Here is a 20,665-nt window from a genome sequence, read left to right as displayed (position 1 = left end):
AAAAAAAAACGCTGTCAAGTGATAATTGGTTCATTATCCTTCATCTAATGAGTCGGGAACATTAGTGAAGAGCATTGGAACGGGATGTCTATTAACTTTAAATTTAATCCAGCACCACATAACTTTCGGGGCCTATTATGAGGCACCCATGCACGACCGTCTCGAGCTCTTTGTGTACTGACCACATCCACGTCATTCATTCCCCGGGGTGAGGGGGAATCCGATAGTACCATGCCCATTATTGTCTGGGAGCTGGACGGATCTAATGGTCAACAAGTTTCAATTGTAGACTTGATTTTTCTTGTTTTAAAATTCCTACTGATCCAAATTCTGGCTGTAGAACATGCATCCTGTAGTCAAGAGCAACCTATTGGTCAGAAGTTCCGAATGGCCAGAGATTCCAGAGCAAATTGAACATGTCGATAAAATCCCAGATGCTCAAGAACAAACACAAGGATTATGCCAAGTTAGCCGACAAATCTCCTTTACGTCCCACTAATGAATAATTAGAGAGATGAAGCTTTCATAGAATCATAGAAATTTACAGCACAGAAGGAGGCCATTCGGCCCATCGTGTCCCTGCCGGCCGACAAAGAGCTATCCACCCTAATCAAACTTTCCAGCTCTTGGTCCATAGCCCTGTAGTTTACGGCACCTCAAGTGAATATCCAAGTACTTTTCAAATGTGATGAGGGTTTCTGCCTCTACCACCCTTTCAGGCAGTGAGTTCCAGACCCCCACCACCCTCTGGGTGAAAAAGGTTCTCAACTCCCCTCTAATCCTTCCACCAATTACTTTAAATCTATGCCCCCTGGTATTGACCTCTCTGCTAAGGGAACTAGAGCCTTCCTATCCACTCTATCTAGGCCCCTCATAATTTTATACAACTCAATTTGCTGTAAATCAGCTTTTAAAATTACTTAGATATGGAGGAGTTCAAATCTCCTTATGTAGATCGGTGTCAATTTTTTTTGTCTTATAATACTCCTGTGCAGCGCCTTGGGAAGTTTTACTATGTTAAAGGCGCTACAGGAAACTCTCGATTTACCGGCACCTAAATAACCAGAAATCTCTGTTAACCGGCAAAATTCAGTAGGTTCAGGTAAGTTTTACTTCATATTAGTGGCCGTTCCTGGATCTGTGGCCGTGTAACCGGGGTTCCTGCACCTGTTGCTAAACAACAGGGACGCCTGGATCTTGTGGCCGGGGTTCCTGCACCTGTTGCTAAGCAACAGGGAAGCCTGGATTTGTTGCTGTGTACGGAGCTCTCGTACCTTTTACGAGAGGTAGAGAGGTTTAGGGAGGGAATTCCAGAGCTTGGGGCCTGGGCAACAGAAATTTTAAGCGCTGACTCAAAATCATGTTCAACTTCGCCCACAGCTGTTTCCACGCCGTTCATGGATTACGTTAGTTGCCCATTTTTCCTCCTTGTCTACTGTACTTCACGTTTGTCTGCATTAAATTCCATGTGCCATCGTTTGGCCCACTTAACATATTTTGTCCGACTCATTCTGAGCCGCGTCTTCTGATTCCACAGCCCCTCCTCCTCCTCCTCGTTTGGTACCAGCTGCAAATTTGATTCATTTATTGGGTTTCTGAATCCAAATCATTGACGTAAATGCTGATCGTTGGGGCAAAGCCACTCAGTACCGCCCCTCCTAGCCTGATGTAACTCCTCTCACAAGTATCCCTTGTTTCCTACTCTTTATCCACTTTCTTAGTTTTGCTAGTGTCAGCCACTGGCTCAGTGGGTAGCACGCTCTAGGTGGGAGGGGCTAGGAGTGAGCCAGGTGTTACTGGTTGCCTGATTACAGCTGGGAGTTGCAGGGAGTTTTGTAAAAAGTTGCTGGTGGGTTTTGGGGTTTGGTTTTAGGGCCTTTTGGGCCCACAAAAACAGCCAGCTGGCTGCTGAGGGGTCCGGAGTGCCGGGCCCCTCAGAGGACAATGTTCCTGAGAGGAATTTAATTAGGGAAGAAACTGTGGTGGGAAAGGGAAAAAAAAGGCCCAAAGATTTGGGCCGGGACCTCAGGAGGTTTGGTAAAGAAAACACGGTGGTGGTGCAGTGTGAGGATAAGAAGATTCGAGCTTGGGATATTATCCAGGCGGTTCATGAGGACTGTGGCGAGGGAAGCTGCTTTGCCTGCCGACCTAAGCCAAATGTGGGATTCGAGGTGACGGTCAGTGGTTGTGAGGAGGTGGAAAGACTGTTACTCAGTCTGAAAGTTGGTGAGAAATTCTTGGAGGTGACTCTGCTATATTCAGAGGAGGTGGTGGTTTCATTTTTAAACTTGCCAGTTTACATTGAGGACGAAGTACTAAGCAAGAAGTTGGAGTCGTGGGACATAAAAATCTGTTCTGCAATAAAGAGGAGGTATTATCCGGGAACACGGGTAGCAGACGGAACCCGGTATGTAAAGGTGCGGTTCCCAGAGGGGGTGAGGTCATTGCCATACAGTATGAAGTTCGAGACGCTGGAAGGAGTGCAGTACTTTCGTGTGCTGCATGATAACCAAGTAAAGGTGTGCTATTATTGTCTTGGACATGACCATCTCGTAAGAAATTGTCCAGACCTGTATTGTTACAATTGCGGTGAGTCGGGACACATTGCTCAGAGCTGCAAGGCGGAGAGCTGTGGGGTGTGTCGTAAGGCCCCACCCGCTGTGAGTGTGTGGCAGAAGGGAGCGATATGAGTGATGAGATGGGCGAAGGAGCAGGAGATGAGTGTGGAACAGCCGGAGGAGCGGTGCAGTCGGAGGACACAGCCGGTAAAATGAAGGAGAGAGGAGCACAGGAAGAGGCAGAGGATGGCGGAGAACGGGATGGAGATGGCGGAAAACACGCCGAGTGCCGTGGAGGGGAACAAAGACAGCAGCGGGCAGCGAGGGTCGAGTGCAGACTCGAGCCTTAGTGCAGTTCGGCTCCCCCTTGGTAGTCTGGTGTTTGCGGGGGGAGAGGAGATGGGAGCGGGGTGTGTGGTGGATGTGGGTGCTCCAGGGAGAGGCGGGGAGTCGGATATCTTGGTTAGCGGGAGGGGGCAGGACGGGGAGAGGGTGCAAGAGGCAGGAGCCTTAAAGGGACAGCAGAATGGGATCGGTGAGATAGAGACATCAGAAGGGAACAATTTAGGTGCGCCATTGTCCCATGGAGTGAGGGAACAGGGTGCAAGGGTCAGAGGTGGAGATGTGGTCGAAGGGGGCGGCACAGTGGGAGAAACTGCGATAGCAGGAAGACTCTCTATGGGAGATGAAGTATCTGACGGGGAGCAGGATTATGTATCTGACAGGGAGCAGGCACAGGGGGTTGCAGAAGAGCTTGAGTGTGAGGAATTAGAGGGGGACAGAGACATGGAAGTCGGGGGTGGGGTGGCATCATGTGGAAAGGGAAAGGTTAGTGAGGGGCAGAAGGAGGGAGAAAGGGCAGCTCCTGGGCCCAAACTTAATGCAAGGAAGAAGCTGTAACAGCAGGGGGGGTCAAACAGGAGGGGAAAAAGAGCCGTAGGCTGCAGGAAAAAGCAACAGCTGCCCGAAAAGTTGAGAAGGAGCATGAGAGGAGGGAGGAGCCAGAGATTAAATGATGGGGAGATTATCGGGCATACTTCCCTTCTTTGGAGCCATGATTACATTGGTCTTTGCGTGGGTTTTCTCCGGGTGCTCCGGTTTCCTCCCACAGTCCAAAGATGTGCGGGTTAGGTTGATTGGCCATGATAAAAAAATTGGCCTTAGTGTTAGGGGGGATTAAATATGTGGGGTTATGGGGTTACGGGGATAGGGCTTGGGTGGGATGGCTGTCGGTGTAGGGACCGGGTGCTAGGGTTTGGATGATCAGCCATGATCTCGTTAAATGGCGGAGCAGGCTCGAAGGGCCGAATGACCTACTCCTGCTCCTAGTTTCTATGTTTCTATGTCTCGATTAATGTGAACGGACTGAGGGGTGAGAAGAAATTGCAGCAGTTGTTGCAGGGTTTTAAAGGTTCGGACTTGTGTCTGCAAGAAACCTTTTGGGATGAGGATATTCTAGAAAGAGTTCAGAAGGTTTGGAAGGGAGAGGTGTATGCAAGTTGTGCAAACAATAACCGTAGAGGGGTGGCTGTTTTGGTGAGTCCGTCCATAAAAGAGAACGTTGCCTTGGTGGACAAGGTCACTGAGGGGAGATTTTTACGGCTAAGGGTAAAAATGGAGGGATTTAATTGCGATCTCTTTAATATCTATGCACCGAACGACCATTGCAAGCGTCGTGAGTTTTTTCGGGGGTTATTCACTGAAGCGGCAGAGGTGGAAAATCCTTGTATAGTGGGGGATTTTAATGTATTTTTATCTCGGATGGACATTTCAGCCCAGATGACCTTCAAGGATGATAACTCGAGGGATGATTGTAAAAATGATGGCAAATTTAAATTTGAGAGACTTATGGAGGGACCGGAACCCCATAAAAAGGGAGTTTTCCAGAGCAGGTTGGGTGGGTGATGTTTTAAAACAGAGCTGAATAGATTTTGTGTTAATGCGGGAAGGGTTAAGTTCGGAGGTGATGGAGATTTATTATAAAAAAGTTATTTTTAGTGATCACTCGGCTTTGGTTCTTAGAATTGTCAAGATGGCGGCCGAGACGGTCCGGTGCTAAGCGCGCTCTCCCTGCTTTGGGCGGCCCACTCTCGCCGCTCGCTCCCGCAACCGGAGCGAAGTGTTCGGTGAGTCGGGCGGAGGCAGCGCAGTGCAACGAGCAGCAGCAGCAGCCACGACGACCCGCTAGAGCATGTCGGCCGGCAGCTCCTCGGTGGGAAGGCATTCCGACTGGGAGGAGGGGAGCCGAGCATGGCGGCTAGAGGCTGGACCGTGAGCAGGAGAATCAGGCCCCGGGCCGTCGGACCGTGGAGCCGGCGACGGGAGCATTTACATCCCGACGATGTGTTCGGCGAGTCAGGCGGAGGCAGCGCAGCGCAACGAGCAGCAGCAGCAGCCATGACGACCCGCTACAGCACGTCGGCCGACAGCTCCTTGGCGGGAAGCTCGCAGTCCGACTGGGAGGAGGGGAGCCGGGCATGGTGGCCAGAGGTCGGATCGTGAGCGGGAGAAGCAGGCCACCACACGTGGAGCGGGCAACAGTGAGGAGGTGGCGAGGAGAACGGAGCGGCTGAGGGACATCGTGCTCCCACTGCCACTGGATGCCATTGAATTGACTTTCTGAACACGGCGCTGTAAGAATAGCTGACGTGTCCCTACGGGGGGTAAGCATTCCATTGTACTTGTACTAGTACTGGTTACGTATGGCAAATAAAATTGAATTGAATTGAATTAGGAACAGCAGAGTTAAGATCGGTTCAGGGGGTGTGGATTTTAAACAATCAATACCTGAAGGAAAGTGCTTATAAAGAAGGGATTATAAATATAATAAAGAATGCTCGGAAGGAACCTTTGTTCTTGAAAGAAAGAAGAGTTTGGTGGGACAATTTCAAATATGAGGTAAAAGTTTTTTTGATACGTTATGGGAAAAAGAGGGCGGCAGCTAACCGGCATCGAGAAGAGAATATAAACAAAAGGTTTACGGATGTCTGTAAAGCAGTTGACGGAGGGGATAAGGGAGCTGAGACTAAGTTCCGGGTGCTAAAGAAAGAGTGGGAATTATTGCAAGCTAAAAAATGCAAGGGGGCCATTCTCTGTGCAAAAGCTAGAGATGCATTGGAGGGCGAAAGATGCACTAGATATTTTCTAGAGCAAGAGAAGCTGCGACAGAGATTATCGTTAATTGAAGAGTTGAAGGTTGGGGAGAAGATCATTCATGAAAGTGGGGAGATTTTAGAGGCGGCTAGCAGCTTTTATCAAGAGTTATATACAAAAGAAGACATTTCCAATTTGGAGATGGAGAAGGTTACTGCTTTTATTGACAAGGGTTTAAAGGAGGATGAGAGAAGCATGTGTAACAAAGAAGTAGGATTAGCGGAAATAAAAGTAGCAATAAGTGGAATGAAGGGGGGGAAAAGCCCAGGGTCTGATGGACTAAGTGCAGAATTTTATAACGAATTTTTCGAGATTTTAAGTCCATTGCTCTTAGAAGTTTTTAAGGAAATTAAAATTGAGGGAAGCCTGGCCCCATCTATGAGGAGAGGTATCATAAGCTTAGCTTGTAAAAATAAAGGGGATAGACGGGATCTGAAGAATTGGAGGCCCATCACATTATTAAATGTGGATTATAAGATCTTGGCGAGGGTTATGGCAAATCGTTTGAAGGAGGTGTTACCAGAGATAGTTTGGCCCTCTCAGTCCTATGGAGTCATGGGCCGGGACATCGCAGACTCTGTGGTCTCAATCCGAGATGCGATAGAGCTCATGGAAGAGAGTGGGAGGGAGGCTTATGTATTAAAGATAGATCAAGAGAAAGCCTTTGATAGGGTCTCTCATGAGTTTTTATTGAAGGTTTTGCAAGCATTTGGTTTCAAGGAAAATTTCATTCAGTGGATAAGGATTTTTTATTCAAACATATTTAGCTGCGTTAAATGTAATGGTTTTTTTATCTAAGTATTTTCCAATAGAGAGATCAGTGAGACAGGGTTGTCCTCTGTCCCCATTGTTGTACACATTGGTAGCAGAACCATTAGGTTACATGATGTGAAAGAAACAAGGTGTAGTTGGGATTGTGGTCCCCAGTTCTGGGCTGGTGTTGGTGATACACCAATATGCAGATGACACAACCTTAACATTGAGAAATGGGGAGTCAGTGAGGAAAGCTATGGATGTAGTGGAGGAATATTGTAGAGCTTCAGGAGCCAGAGTGAATTTTAGCAAGTCCCAATGCCTGGTTGCAGGGAGGGGTAGGGGGGAATGGTTGGGGGAATGCCCCTTTAAGGTGGTGGAGGTTTTGGAAGTTCTGGGGGTGCATATGGGGTGCAAGAAAGACAGGGTTGCAGTGGATCGATTAAATTGGGAACCGAAGGTTATGAAAATTAAAAAGATTTTGGGAAGATGGGAAAGAAGGTGGTTGAAAGTGCAAGGAAGAGCGACAGTGTTGTCTGCTCTCCCGCTATCTAAGCTATGGTACTTATTGACGGTGGAGGATATTCCTGAGTGGGCGGAAAAGTCCATCCGAGAGGCTTGTGTGAGGTTTTTATGGGAAGGGAAACCAGCCTTGGTGGCTTACAATACCATCATTAGACGGAGAAATCAGGGAGGACACAATTTTCCAGATATTGATTTGAAGAAGAAATCCTTTAGAATCAAATGGGTGAAGAGATTTCTTCAGAAGTCAAATACAAGTTTTTGGAAGAGTTGTTTTGAGCATTTTTAAAAACGAAGTGGGATAGGAGGACAGGGGATATTGTATATGGAATACAATGATATGTTTTTGAAATCGATTAAACTTCTCCCTAGGTTTTATAAGGGGGTTGTAGAGACTTGGGCCCAATTTTTAAAGGGTGTGCAGTTTATGCCCAAGGGGGCTGAGGAATTTTTAGAATAGCCCTTATTTTTGAACAGGTGGGTCAACATCAAAGGAGAGGTTTTATTTAATCAAGCTTTTATAAAAGCTGGGATTATATCTGTGAAAGATGTATTATACGAGGTGATTCCAGGTTGGTTGCCGGAAGCGATAGTGAGGGACATGGTGTGGGAGGAGGATCAGGAGGTGGAGGAAAAGCAATAGGAATCATGTATGAGAAGATTGTGAGGGCAATGCCACAGGATTGGATGGAAGAAATAAATGCGGAAATCTCCAGAGGAAGTAAAATGCGTCCTGCTTTTCCAAGCTTTGTACTGGAGAAAGGGGGAGAGTTGGTCCAATTTGACAATTGTAATACTCGAGATTTCTATGAGGTATTTAGAGAATGGAGATTCAAGACACCTGCTGGTCAGGAGTTTTGGCAGAGTATATACCCACAGCTGGACTTCAACAGGATTTGGAAGGGAGTGTGGGCGAATTTTAAATGCCCAGAATGGATTGAACTGGATTTCAGATTGGCTCATAACCGGATTTTTTCCATGGTGGTCTTGTGCAAGATTGGACGAGTGGAGGCGGCAACTTGCCCAGTGTGTGGGACACGGGATGAGACTCTGTCCCATTTACTGGTGTTATGTCCGCAGTTAAATGACTTTAAGTACTATGTTCGACAGTTGTGTGAAGCTTTTTTGCTGGGTGGGGACCGAACAGCGAGAATGGGAATCCCGTGGGACTCAATTTTGAGATGGGGATTGCAGGAGAGTCTGCCAGAGTCTAGCGGAGCGGCAATTAATTTAATGTTCAGTTTGGCTAGATTCGTGATTGTGCAAAGAAGGAATGCTCTTTTTTAAGGGGAGGAGAATCAATCTAAAAGAGTATTTTAAATATAAGCTAAAAGATCATTATAAGGCTCTGTGGATGTTTTATTCAGAAAGGAATTTAAGGACAGTATTTTACAACCAATTTTTAAAGTACAATCGATTAATATATGTTACAGGTGACAAATTAAACTTCAGGTTTTGATGTTAAAATGTGGTGGCGGAATGGCTGTGCAGGGTGGTGGAATTGATTTGTATCATACAATGTAATGATCACGATGTTGTAAATGTTCTTAATGTTCAATAAAGTATAATATAAAAAAAAAGTGGGTAGCACACTTGCCTCTGAGTCAGAAGGTTGTGGATTCAAGTCCCACTCCAGGGACTTGGGCACAAAAATCTAGGCTGACATTCCAGTGACGTGCTGAGGGAGCGCCGCACTGTCGGAGGTGCCGTCTTTCAGATGAGACGTTAAACCGAGAGCCCCGTCTGCCCTCTCAGGTGGACATAAAAGATCCCAAGGCACTATTTCGAAGAAGAGCAGGGGAGTTATCCCTGGTGTCCTGGGGTCAATATTTATCCCTCAATCCTCATAACAGAAACATTATCTGGTCGTTATCACGTTGCTGTTTGTGGGAGCTTGCTGTGCGCAAATTGGCTGCCGCGTATCTCACATTACAACAGTGACTACACTTCAAAAAGTACTTCATTGGCTGTAAAGCGCTTTGAGACGTCCGTTGGTCGTGAAAGGCGCTGTAGAAATGAGCTTAACCAATTGGTCATTAACATTTTGTGCCATTTAGTCAAATACCCTTTGGAAGCCTAGGTGCAACGCGTCATAGGACTTACCACAGGACCTGTCTGGGACGTTAACTCTGCAAAGAAGTCGAGGAGGTTGGCCAGGCAGAATTGTTCCTGTTAAAGCTAGGCGGCCGCGCAGCAGTCTGGAGGTCCCGCGCTGCCGACTCACGGGCTTTTAAATGAAAACACCGCGCGTGCGCGGAAATTTGAATGGGCTACGCTGCCCGTTAAAGGTGCCACGCACCCAAAAAAATGAGGGAACATTGCCAGGCGGGACCTTCTCTGTCTGGCTGCTAAGTTATTGTTCTACAGATCATTTTCAAGGTAGTCAATTCCATTATTTTACATGTTATTGAAGTAAGACGAATGCATCGGTAGTTGACTGGGTCTGATTTGTCGCCCTGTTTGAAAGACAAACACCATGTGAGTCTGTTTCCAATCCACTGGTGAATACCTCATGTCTCTTCCTTAGTTTCCAATGCCTCAAACTTCCTTCTTAGTCTCCAGTACTCCTCAACTCACCACCTTAGTCTCCAGTATTCCTCAAACTTCCTCCTTAATCTCCAGTACTCCTCAACTCACCTCTTTAGTCGCCAATGCTCATCAAATCACCACCTTAGTCTACAGTACTCTTCAAATCATCTCCTTAGTCTCCAGTACTCCTCAAATCACCTCCTTAGTCTCCAGTACTCCTCAAAACACCTCCTTAATCTCCAGTACTCTTCAAATCACCTCCTTAGTCTCCAGTACTCTTCAAATCACCTCCTTAGTCTCCGGTACTCCTCAAATCACCTCTTTAGTCTCCAGTACTCTTCAAATCACCTCTTTAGTCTCCAGTACTCTTCAAATCACCTCCTTAGTCTCCAGTACTCTTCAAATCACCTCCTTAGTCTCCAGTACTCCTCAAATCACCTCTTTAGTCTCCAGTACTCTTCAAATCACCACCTTAGTCTCCAGTACTCTCCAAATCACCACCTTAGTCTCCAGCACTCTCCAAATCACCTGCTTAGTCTCCAGTACTCTCCAAATCACCTCCTAAGTCTCCAGTACTCCTCAAATCACCTCCTTAGTCTCCAGTACTCTTCAAATCACCTCCTTAGTCTCCAGTATCCTCAAATCACCTCTTTAGTCTCCAGTACTCTTCAAATCACCTCCTTAGTCTCAAGTACTCCTCAAATCACCTCCTTAGCCTCCAGTACTCCTCAAATCACCTCTTTAGACTCCAGTACTCTTCAAATCACCTCTTTAGTCTCCAGTACTCTTCAAATCACCTCCTTAGTCTCCAGTACTCCTCAAATCACCTCTTTAGTCTCCAGTACTCTTCAAATCACCTCCTTAGTCTCAAGTACTCCTCAAATCACCTCCTTAGCCTCCAGTACTCCTCAAATCACCTCTTTAGACTCCAGTACTCTTCAAATCACCTCTTTAGTCTCCAGTACTCTTCAAATCACCTCCTTAGTCTCCAGTATCCTCAAATCACCTCTTTAGTCTCCAGTACTCTTCAAATCACCTCCTTAGTCTCAAGTACTCCTCAAATCACCTCCTTAGCCTCCAGTACTCCTCAAATCACCTCTTTAGACTCCAGTACTCTTCAAATCACCTCTTTAGTCTCCAGTACTCTTCAAATCACCTCCTTAGTCTCCAGTACTCTCCAAATCACCTCTTTAGTCTCCAGTACTCTCCAAATCACCTCCTTAGTCTCTAGTACTCTTCAAATCACCTCCTTAGCCTCCAGTACTCCTCAAATCACCTCTTTAGTCTCCAGTACTCTTCAAATCACCTCCTTAGTCTCCAGTACTCCTCAAATCACCTCTTTAGTCTCCAGTACTCTTCAAATCACCTCCTTAGTCTCAAGTACTCCTCAAATCACCTCCTTAGCCTCCAGTACTCCTCAAATCACCTCTTTAGACTCCAGTACTCTTCAAATCACCTCTTTAGTCTCCAGTACTCTTCAAATCACCTCCTTAGTCTCCAGTACTCCTCAAATCACCTCTTTAGTCTCCAGTACTCTTCAAATCACCTCCTTAGTCTCAAGTACTCCTCAAATCACCTCCTTAGCCTCCAGTACTCCTCAAATCACCTCTTTAGACTCCAGTACTCTTCAAATCACCTCTTTAGTCTCCAGTACTCTTCAAATCACCTCCTTAGTCTCCAGTATCCTCAAATCACCTCTTTAGTCTCCAGTACTCTTCAAATCACCTCCTTAGCCTCCAGTACTCCTCAAATCACCTCTTTAGTCTCCAGTACTCTTCAAATCACCTCCTTAGTCTCCAGTACTCCTCAAATCACCTCTTTAGTCTCCAGTACTCTTCAAATCACCTCCTTAGTCTCTAGTACTCCTCAAATCACCACCTTAGTCTCCAGTACTCTCCAAATCACCTCCTTAGTCTCCAGTACTCTCCAAATCACCTCCTTAGTCTCCAGTACTCTCCAAATCACCTCCTTAGTCTCCAGTACTCCTCAAATCACCTCCTTAGTCTCCAGTACTCTCCAAATCACCTCCTTAGTCTCCAGTACTCCTCAAATCACCTCCTTAGTCTCCAGTATTCCTCAAATCACCACCTTAGTCTCCAGTACTCTCCAAATCACCTCCTTAGTCTCCAGTACTCTCCAAATCATCACCTTAGTCTCCAGTACTCCTCAACTCACCTCTTTAGTTGCCAATGCTCATCAAATCACCTCCTTAGTCTCCAGTACTCCTCAAATCACCACCTAAGTCTCCAAAACTTCTCAAAACACCTCCTTAGTTTCCAATGCATTTCAAATCTCTTCCTTAGTCTCCAATGCAATGTTCCTGCTAATTTTTTTAGGTATGCAGCCCATCCAAATGATTGCGCATGTGCGTGTTTTTCCATTTAAAAGCCTGCGAACGGCTTGTGCGGGACTTCCAGACCGCTCAGCTTAACGGGAACGTTGCTCCAATCTATCTCAAATCTCCCTAGTCTCAAATGCTTCACAAATCTCCTCCTTAGTCTACGATACATCTCGAATCTCCTCCTTAGTCTACGATACGTCTCGAACCTCCTCCTTAGTCTACGATACGTCTCGAACCTCCTCCTTAGTCTACGATACATCTCGAATCTCCCCCTTAGTCTACGATACATCTCGAATCTCCTCCTTAGTCTACGATACATCTCGAATCTCCTCTTTAGTCTACGATATGTCTCGAATCTCCTCCTTAGTCTACGATACATCTCGAATCTCCTCCTTAGTCTACGATACGTCTCGAATCTCCTCCTTAGTCTCCGATACGTCTCGAATCTCCTCCCTAGTCTACGATACGTCTCGAATCTCCTCCTTAGTCTACGATACGTCTCGAATCTCCTCCTTAGTCTACGATATGTCTCGAATCTCCTTAGTCTACGATACGTCTCGAATCTCCTCCTTAGTCTACGATACATCTCGAATCTCCTTCTTAGTCTACGATACGTCTCGAATCTCCTCCTTAGTCTACGATACATCTCGAATCTCCTCCTTAGTCTACGATACATCTCGAATCTCCTTCTTAGTCTACGATACATCTCGAATCTCCTCCTTAGTCTACGATACATCTCGAATCTCCTTCTTAGTCTACGATACATCTCGAATCTCCTCCTTAGTCTACGATACATCTCGAATCTCCTCCTTAGTCTATGATACATCTCGAATCTCCTCCTTAGTCTCCTTTAGCACTCTGGGATAAATACCGTCTATCCCTAAGGGACGTATTTTTTCTGACTTGATTGCTGTTATCCCCAGACTAGAGTTGGTATTTTTGGGTGGTAGCTCAATGATGTGGGTGGGTGGCTGCTGTCTGCCTGTCCCCTGTACTGGGAAAGAGACAATACTATTTTGGACTCCACAGGAAGCACCTGGTTGAGATTAACATTTGATGCATCTTTTAATGTTTAATGCCTTTGTTAGTGCAGGGTTATAGCCTGTGAAACCCAGGCAGAGAGGACAGTAGCAGTATGTGTGTGTGTGTGTGTGCTAGGCCGTGGTAGCAGAGCCTGGTCTCCAATCATCTTGGATCCCCTTGCCATTGGACCAAGACCTTGCTCTGTCAAGCCCGTGCGGTAGCTGGTGTGCAACGGCTACCCCAGGTTAAACGAATTCACGCACAGCCATCTTCCACCCTTTAAAATGAAGTTCAGGACCCTCATAGACAACCCCAACAGTGACAGAGACTGTAGGTCCCGCATTGGACTCATCAGTCACCTGAGAACTCATTTTTAGTGCGGAAGCAAGTCATCCTCGGTTCCGAGAGACTGCCTAAGAAGAGAAGATTTTTTCTGAACCTTTATAGCCTGTCTGGGACTTCATGTCAGTTGTTTCCGAGCCATTCATTTGACTTTGGGCAGGCTATGTCTTCCCTTGGGAATGCTTGGAAGAAGTAGTCAGTCAGTCAGAATGTTTTCCTATCCTCTACTCATCCTCAGTTTCAAGCCTGTTTGCATCTTTTATGGTTCTCACCTGTTCACTGACTGCCCTCGTAGTTTTACAACATTAAAAGAACTTCCTATTATAATTAACAATATTTCCTCTAGGTCTCTCTTTAAAACTCTAATCATCCTATTAACATGTTTCTGCATGTTCATTTATTCATCTCCTAGGATCCCACCTCCTTCCTCCCTTCATTTTCCCTCTTTATTTTGCTTCTGATTTGTTTAGTAATCCAATTTGGGTAACACCAGTGTTTTGGGGGGGGGGGGGGGGGTTCAGTATGTATTTATCCTGCATACTCAACATTATGCCTTTAAAGGTGCTCCACTTATCCTCTGCTGAAGTGTTGCTGAATAGCCTCCACCAATGAATTTGCATAAGTTGTCCCCTCATGTCCTTGAAATTAGCCCATTAAAAAGTGATATACCTGGTCTTTGGTATTTCTGAATCCCAGATCCTAGAATTTACAGCACAGAATTTGGCCCAACCAGTCTATACCAGAGTTTATGCTCCACTCGAGCCTCCTCCCACCCTTCCTCATCTAACTCTTATCAGCATAACCCTCTATCCCTTCCTCCCTCATGTGTTTATCTAGATTCGCCTTAAATGTATCTATACTATTCGCCTCAACCACTCCCTGTGGTAGCGAGTTCCACATTCTCACCACTCTCTGGGTAAAGAAGTTTCTTCTGAATTCCTTATTTGATTCCTTGGTGACTATCTTATATTGATGGCCTCTAGTTTTGCCCTTCCCCCAAGTGGAAAAACACTCCCTGTGTCTACTCTATCAAAACCTTTCATAATTTTAAAGACCTCTGTTAGCTCTTCCACGAGCCACAGCCTGTTCATAGAAAAATAGGAGCAGGAGTAGACCATTCGGCCCTTCGAGCCTGCTCCGCCATTCAATATGATCATGGCTGATCCTCTAACTCAATACCATATTCCCGCTCTCTCCCCATACCCCTTGATGCCTTTTGTGTTTAGAAATCTATCTATCTCCTTCTTAAATATATTCAGTGACTTGGCCTCCACAGCCTTCTGTGGTAGAGAATTCCACAGGTTCACCATCTTCGTGAGTGAAGAAATTTCTCCTCATCTCAGTCCTAAATGTCCTACCCCGTATCCTGAGACTGTGACCCCTCGCTCTGGACCCCTCCGCCAGGGGAAACATCCTCCCTGCATCCAGTCTGTCTAGCCCTGTCAGAATTTTATACGTTTCAATGAGATCTCATCCCATTCTTCTAAACTCTAGTGAATACAGGCCTAGTCGACCCAATCTCTCCTCATACGACAGTCCTGCCATCCCAGGAATGAGTCTGGTGAACCTTCGCTGCACTCCCTCTATGGCAAGTATATCCTTTCTTAGGTAAGGAGACCAAAACTGCACACAGTACTCCAGGTGCGGTCTCACCAAGGCCCTGTATGACTGTAGGAAGACATCCTTGCTCCTGTACTCAAATCCGCTTGCAATGAAGGCCAACATACCATTTGCCTTCCTAACTGCTTGCTGCACCTGCATGTTTGCTTTCAGTGACTGGTGTACAAGGACACCCAGGTCCCTCTGTACATCAACATTTCCCAATCTATCACTATTTAAATAATACTCTGCCTTTCTGTTTTTCCTACTGAAGTGGATAACTTCACATTTATCCACGTTATACTGCATCTGCCATGTATTTGCCCACTCACTCACCTTGTCTAAATCACCTTGAAGCCTCTTTGCATCCTCCTCACAACTCAGTCCCACCTAGTTTTGTGTTGTCAGCAAACTTGGAAATATTACATTTGGTTCCCTCATCCAAATCATTGATATATATTGTGAATAGCTGGGGCCCAAGCACTGATCCCTGCGGTACCCCACTAGTCACCGCCTGCCACCCCGAAAAAGACCCATTTATTCCTACTCTCTGTTTCCTGTCTTTTAATCAATTTTCAGTCCATGCCAGGATATTACCCCCAATCCCATGTGCTTTAATTTTGCACACTAACCTCTTATGTGGGACTTTATCAAAGGCCTTCTGAAAATCCAAATACACCACATCCACTGGTTCTCCCTTATCTATTCTACCAGTTACATCCTCAAAAAACTCCAGTAGGTTTGTCAAACACGATTTCCCTTTCATAAATCCATGTTGACTTTGTCTAATCCCGTTGATATTTTCTAAGTGTCCTGTTATCACATCCTTTATAATAGACTCTAGCATTTTCCCTACTACTGATGTTAGGCTAACCAGTCTGTAGTTCCCTGTTTTCTCTTCCTTTTTTAAATAGTGGGGTTACATTTGCCACCCTCCAATCTGCAGGAACTGTTCCATAATCTATAGAATTTTGGAAGATAACAACCAATGCATCCACTATTTCCATGGCTACCTCTTTAATACTCTGGGATGCAGATTATCAGGCCCTGGGGATTTATCGGCTTTCAGTCCCATTAATTTCTCCAGCACTTTTTTTACTAATACTAATTTCCTTTAATTCCTCCTTCTCACTAGACCCTTGGTTCCCTCGCATTTCTGGGAAGTTATTTGTGTCCTCTTCCGTGAAGAGAGAACCAAAGTATTTGTTTAATTGCTCTGCCATTTCCTTGTTCATAATTCCCTGATATGTGTAAGGTTGCAGTTCTAGTATTATCCTTGCACATATTTTTGCACCCTCGCCAGTGCCTCTATCCTTTTAATAATACAGCGACCAGATCTGTTCCCAGTACTTCAGGTCTGGTTAATCATGTTAAATTAATCACTATGTGGTCACTGTTCCCTGGCAGGTGGCATGACTTGCATTTTCTGTACTTTGTGTCTGTTATTTATGAATACCAGGTAGCGCTGACTGCAACCTCTTTCTCTGCAGCACTGAGTCATGAGTCAGTCATGCATTACATTTACCAGCTCGGAATCCAGACTACTTGGGGTTTTCCCAGTTAATATTAGTTTGATTGGCATTGCCGATTGAAGTAACTTTCCTGTTCTATGAAGAGATGAGAAGAGTGAACTAATCTTCCTCCTTGTGCTGACTTGGAGGTCTATGAGCATATCCTTATTGTTAGCTTGACATTCTTCATGTTACAGGTGACTGCCCAGTGTAGTTGGTTATGCAATAAAAACAGAAAATGTTGGCAGCACCTGTGGAGAAAAAGAAATACTTGCATTTATATAACGCCTTTCACAACCTCAGGACATTCCAAAGCGCTTTACAGCCCATGAAGTACTTTTTGAAGTGCAGTCGCTGTTGTAATATAGGGAACGCGGCAGCCAATTTGCGCACAGCAAGCTCCCACAAACAGCAATGTGATAATGACCAGATAATCTGTTTAGTGATGTTGGTTGAGGGATAAATATTGGCCGGGAAGAACTCCCCTGCTCTTCTTCAAAATAGTGCCCTGGGATCTTTTACGTCCACCTGAGAGAGCAGACGGAGTCTCGGTTTAACGTCTCATCCGAAAGACGGCGCCTCCGACAGTGCAGCGCTCCCTCAGCACTGCACTGGGAGTGTCAGCCTGGATTTTGGTGCTCAAATCTCTAGAGTGGGATTTGAACCCACAACCTTCTGACTCCGAGGCGAGGGTGCTACCCACTGAGTCCCGGCTGACAAAGAAACAAAGTTAACGTTTCAGTTCGATGACCTTTCATCAGAACTGGGTGAAGTTAGAGATGCATTTTCCGAACTTGGTTCACCTTCCAGGTGTCTCTGATATATTTGGCTGCACCTCTTCCTTGTCTGAATATTTCATACCCCTTGTGATCAAGTTCCCCTTGTCTCGGGCTGGCCAGCACTTGAATCATGCCTTTGTGTTCTCGATTCCAAATCAGTTCATTCAACAGAAGGCTCCGGCACACCTTTTATTCTTAGATTCAACAAACAAAACACACGTACTTCAAACTTATCACAGACCAGTGTCTTTCTATCCTGTCTACTACAACAACAACAAATTGTATTTATATAGCGCCTTTAACGTAGTAAAACGTCCCAAGGCGCTTCACAGGAGTGATTATCAAACAAAATTTGACACCGAGCAACATCAGGAGATATTAGGGCAGGTGCTTGGTCAAGGAGGTAGGTTTTAAGGTCTTAAAGGAGGAGAGAGAGGCCGAGAGGTTTAGGGAGGGAATTCCAGAGCTTGGGGCGCAGGTGGCTGAAGGCACGGCCGCCAATGGTGGAGCGATGGAAATTGGGAATGCACAAGAGGCCAGAATTCGAGAAGTTCAGGGATCTCGGAGGGTTGTGGGCCTGGAGGAGGTTACAAAAATAGGGAGGGACGAGGTCATGGAGGGATTTGAAAACAAGGATGAGAATTTTAAAATCTAAAACCGTAGCTATACATAAACCCCTCCTTGTTTCTTTGTTTAATCAGGGATGCCTATGACCAGTTATTTTTGAGCTCGGTTTGCAGCCACCATCTACTCCCCCATGGTCCTAGTGCCCTCTGTGTTTGGGAGTGGATGTACACTTCATCACACCCTGAATATTATTTTCATTCCCATCCTCTGGGAATAACCAAGTTCCTGATGATCCTACCACACCATAGCTGTCAGTACAACCGCCAGATACAGCATCTTATTTCTAATGCTTCTAGCATTCAAATATATACATTTTAATGTAGATTTGCCTCCTTTGACAGTGTGACTGCTCTTTCCTAGACTCTGGTTCATGTACGCATCTCTGAGTTACTGTGTCCATACCCACCTGTTGAAAAAAGAATGAAAGACTAACATTTCTACAGTGCCTTTCACGACCTCAGGACGTCCCAAAATGCTTTACAGCCAATGAAGTACTTTTTGACGTGTAGTCACTGTTTTAATGTAGGAAACGCGGCAGCCAATTTGCGCACAGCAAGCTCCCACAAACGGCAATGTGAGAATGACTGGATAATCTGTTTTTGAGTGATGTTGGTTGAGGGATAAATATTGGCCAGAACACCGGGGATAGTTCCCCATCTCTTCAAAATAGTGACCGCGGGATCTGTAACATCAACCTATCATCAATATCTTTGGAATTCTCTACCCCAGAGGGCTGTGGAGGCTCAGTCGTCGAGTATATTCAAGACAGAGATCGATAGATTTTTGGATATTAAGGGAATCAAGGGATATGGGGATCGGGCAGGAAAGTGGAGTTGAGGTAGAAGATCAGCTATGATCTTATTGAATGGTAGAGCAGGTTCGAGGGGCCGAATGGCCTACTCCTGCTCTTATTTCTTATGCTCTTAATAGAAATAGGAGGGGGCAGATGGAGCCACGGTTTAACGTCTCAATAAGAAGGATGGTACCTCCGACAGTGCGGCGTTCCCTCAGCACTACTGCTCCAACAGTGCAGCGCAGCTTCAGTACTGCCCCTCCGACAGTGCAGCACTCCCTCAGTACTGCCCCTCCGACAGTGCAGGGCTCCCTCAGTACTGCTCCTCCAAAAGTGCGGCGCACCTTCAGTACTGCCCCTCCGACAGTGCAGGGCTCCCTCAATCCTGCCCCTCCAACAGTGCAGCACTCCCTCAGTACTGCCCCTCCGACAGTGCAGCGCTCCCTCAGTACTGCCCCTCCGACAGTGCGGCCCTCCCTCAGCACTACTCCTCCAACAGTGCAGCGCTCCCTCAGTACTACTCCTCCAACAGTGCAGCACTCCCTCAGTACTGCCCCTCCGACAGTGCAGCACTCCCTCAGTACTACTCCTCCAACAGTGCAGCGCTCCCTCACTACTGCCCCTCCGACAGTGCGGCCCTCCCTCAGTACCGCACCTCCAACAGTGCGGCACTCTCTCACTACTGCCCCTCCGACAGCGCGGCGCTCCCTCAGTACTGCCCCTCCGACAGTGTGGCGCTCCCTCAGTACTGCCCCTCCGACAGTGCGGCGCTCCCTCAGTACTGCCCCTCCGACAGTGCGGCGCTCACTCAGTACTGCCCCTCCGACAGTGCGGCGCTCACTCAGTACTGCCCCTCCGACAGTGCGGCGCTCACTCAGTACTGCCCCTCCGACAGTGCGGCGCTCCCTCAGTACTGACCCTCCGACAGTGTAGCACTCCTTCAGTACTGCCCCTCCGACATTGCAGCGCTCCCTCAATACTGCCCCTCCGATCGTGCAGCACTCCTTCAGTACTGCCCCTCTGACAGTGCAGCGCTCCCTCAGTACTGCCCCTCCGACAGTGCAGCGCTCCCTCAGTACTGCCCCTCAGACAGTGCAGCGCTCCCTCAGTACTGTCCCTCAGTACTGCCTGTCAGACAGTGCGGCGCTCTCTCCGTACTGCCCCTCCGACAGTACGGCGCTCCCTCAGTACTGCCCCTCCGACAGTACGGCACTCCCTCAGTACTGCCCCTCCGACAGTACGGCACTCCCTCAGTACTGCCCCTCCGACAGTACGGCGCTCCCTCAGTACTGCCCCTCCGACAGTACGGCGCTCCCTCAGTACTGCCCCTCCGACAGTACGGCGCTCCCTCAGTACTGCCCCTCCGACAGTACGGCGCTCCCTCAGTACTGCCCCTCCGACAGTACGGCGCTCCCTCAGTACTGCCCCTCCGACAGTATGGCTCTCCCTCAGTACTGCCCCTCCGACAGTGCGGCGCTCCCTCAGTACTGCCCCTCCGACAGTACGGCACTCCCTCAGTACTGCACTGGAGTGTCAGCCGAGATTTTGTGCTCAAATCTCTGGAGTGGGACTTGAACCCACAACCTTCTGACTCGGAGGCGAGAGTGCTGCCGACTAAGCCGCAAATATTGACAGCACCGTGGTATATTTACTAACGACTCCCTCAGGGCACCACAGTGAACTTGCTTTCATTCAGTAACGCGCCTTAATTTGTAACATTGTATTACGCCCACGGTACCTTTATTCTGCTGCGGTTTTACTTCCCGTTAACGTTTGACGTGTTCACGTGTGTCCGCACAGCACCACAAACGCGCCCGAAGAAGACATCGCAGCGTATTCAACCAGCAGCCGGTACTCTGGCCGAGGGGAGAGGCCCGGTTACAATCGCTACGGAAACGCCTCTTCGACTTCAAACTTCGGCAGCACATTAGAGAAGAAATTGGAAGAATTTGAAAAGGTAGGTGGAGGCACGGCAGTGACTCTGCTGTAGTGCGCATGAGAAATATTCTGGTGGGGCTCCCAAGAGGCTCTCCACATCCGCCCTCCTGCTTTGGAAGTACAGCCACCACCGTTGGTGCCGTCCATGCTCATCACGGACAGGCGCCTGTACCTGGCAAATAGCCTTGGCCATTCGC

General features: G+C 47.1%; 1 protein-coding gene across 5 annotated transcripts in view; it reads left to right on the top strand.

The window, feature by feature from the left end:
* pawr (PRKC, apoptosis, WT1, regulator) overlaps positions 1–20,665 on the top strand; it is a 242,166-nt gene that overhangs the window by 206,162 nt on the left and 15,339 nt on the right. For all 5 annotated transcript variants that reach the window (XM_086009586.1, XM_086009588.1, XM_086009589.1 and 2 more), the window contains exon 5: positions 20,331–20,487. In XM_086009586.1, coding sequence (XP_085865712.1) covers positions 20,331–20,487 — 157 coding nt within the window. The remainder of the gene's footprint in view (positions 1–20,330; positions 20,488–20,665) is intronic.

This window comes from Somniosus microcephalus, chromosome 16 (genome assembly GCF_052327205.1).
Source record: "Somniosus microcephalus isolate GS21.2 chromosome 16, FLI_Smic_1.0, whole genome shotgun sequence".
Lineage (NCBI taxonomy): Eukaryota > Metazoa > Chordata > Chondrichthyes > Squaliformes > Somniosidae > Somniosus > Somniosus microcephalus.
The sequence above is the reverse complement of the archived record's forward strand: the minus strand, read 5'-3'. Positions and strand labels throughout refer to the sequence as shown.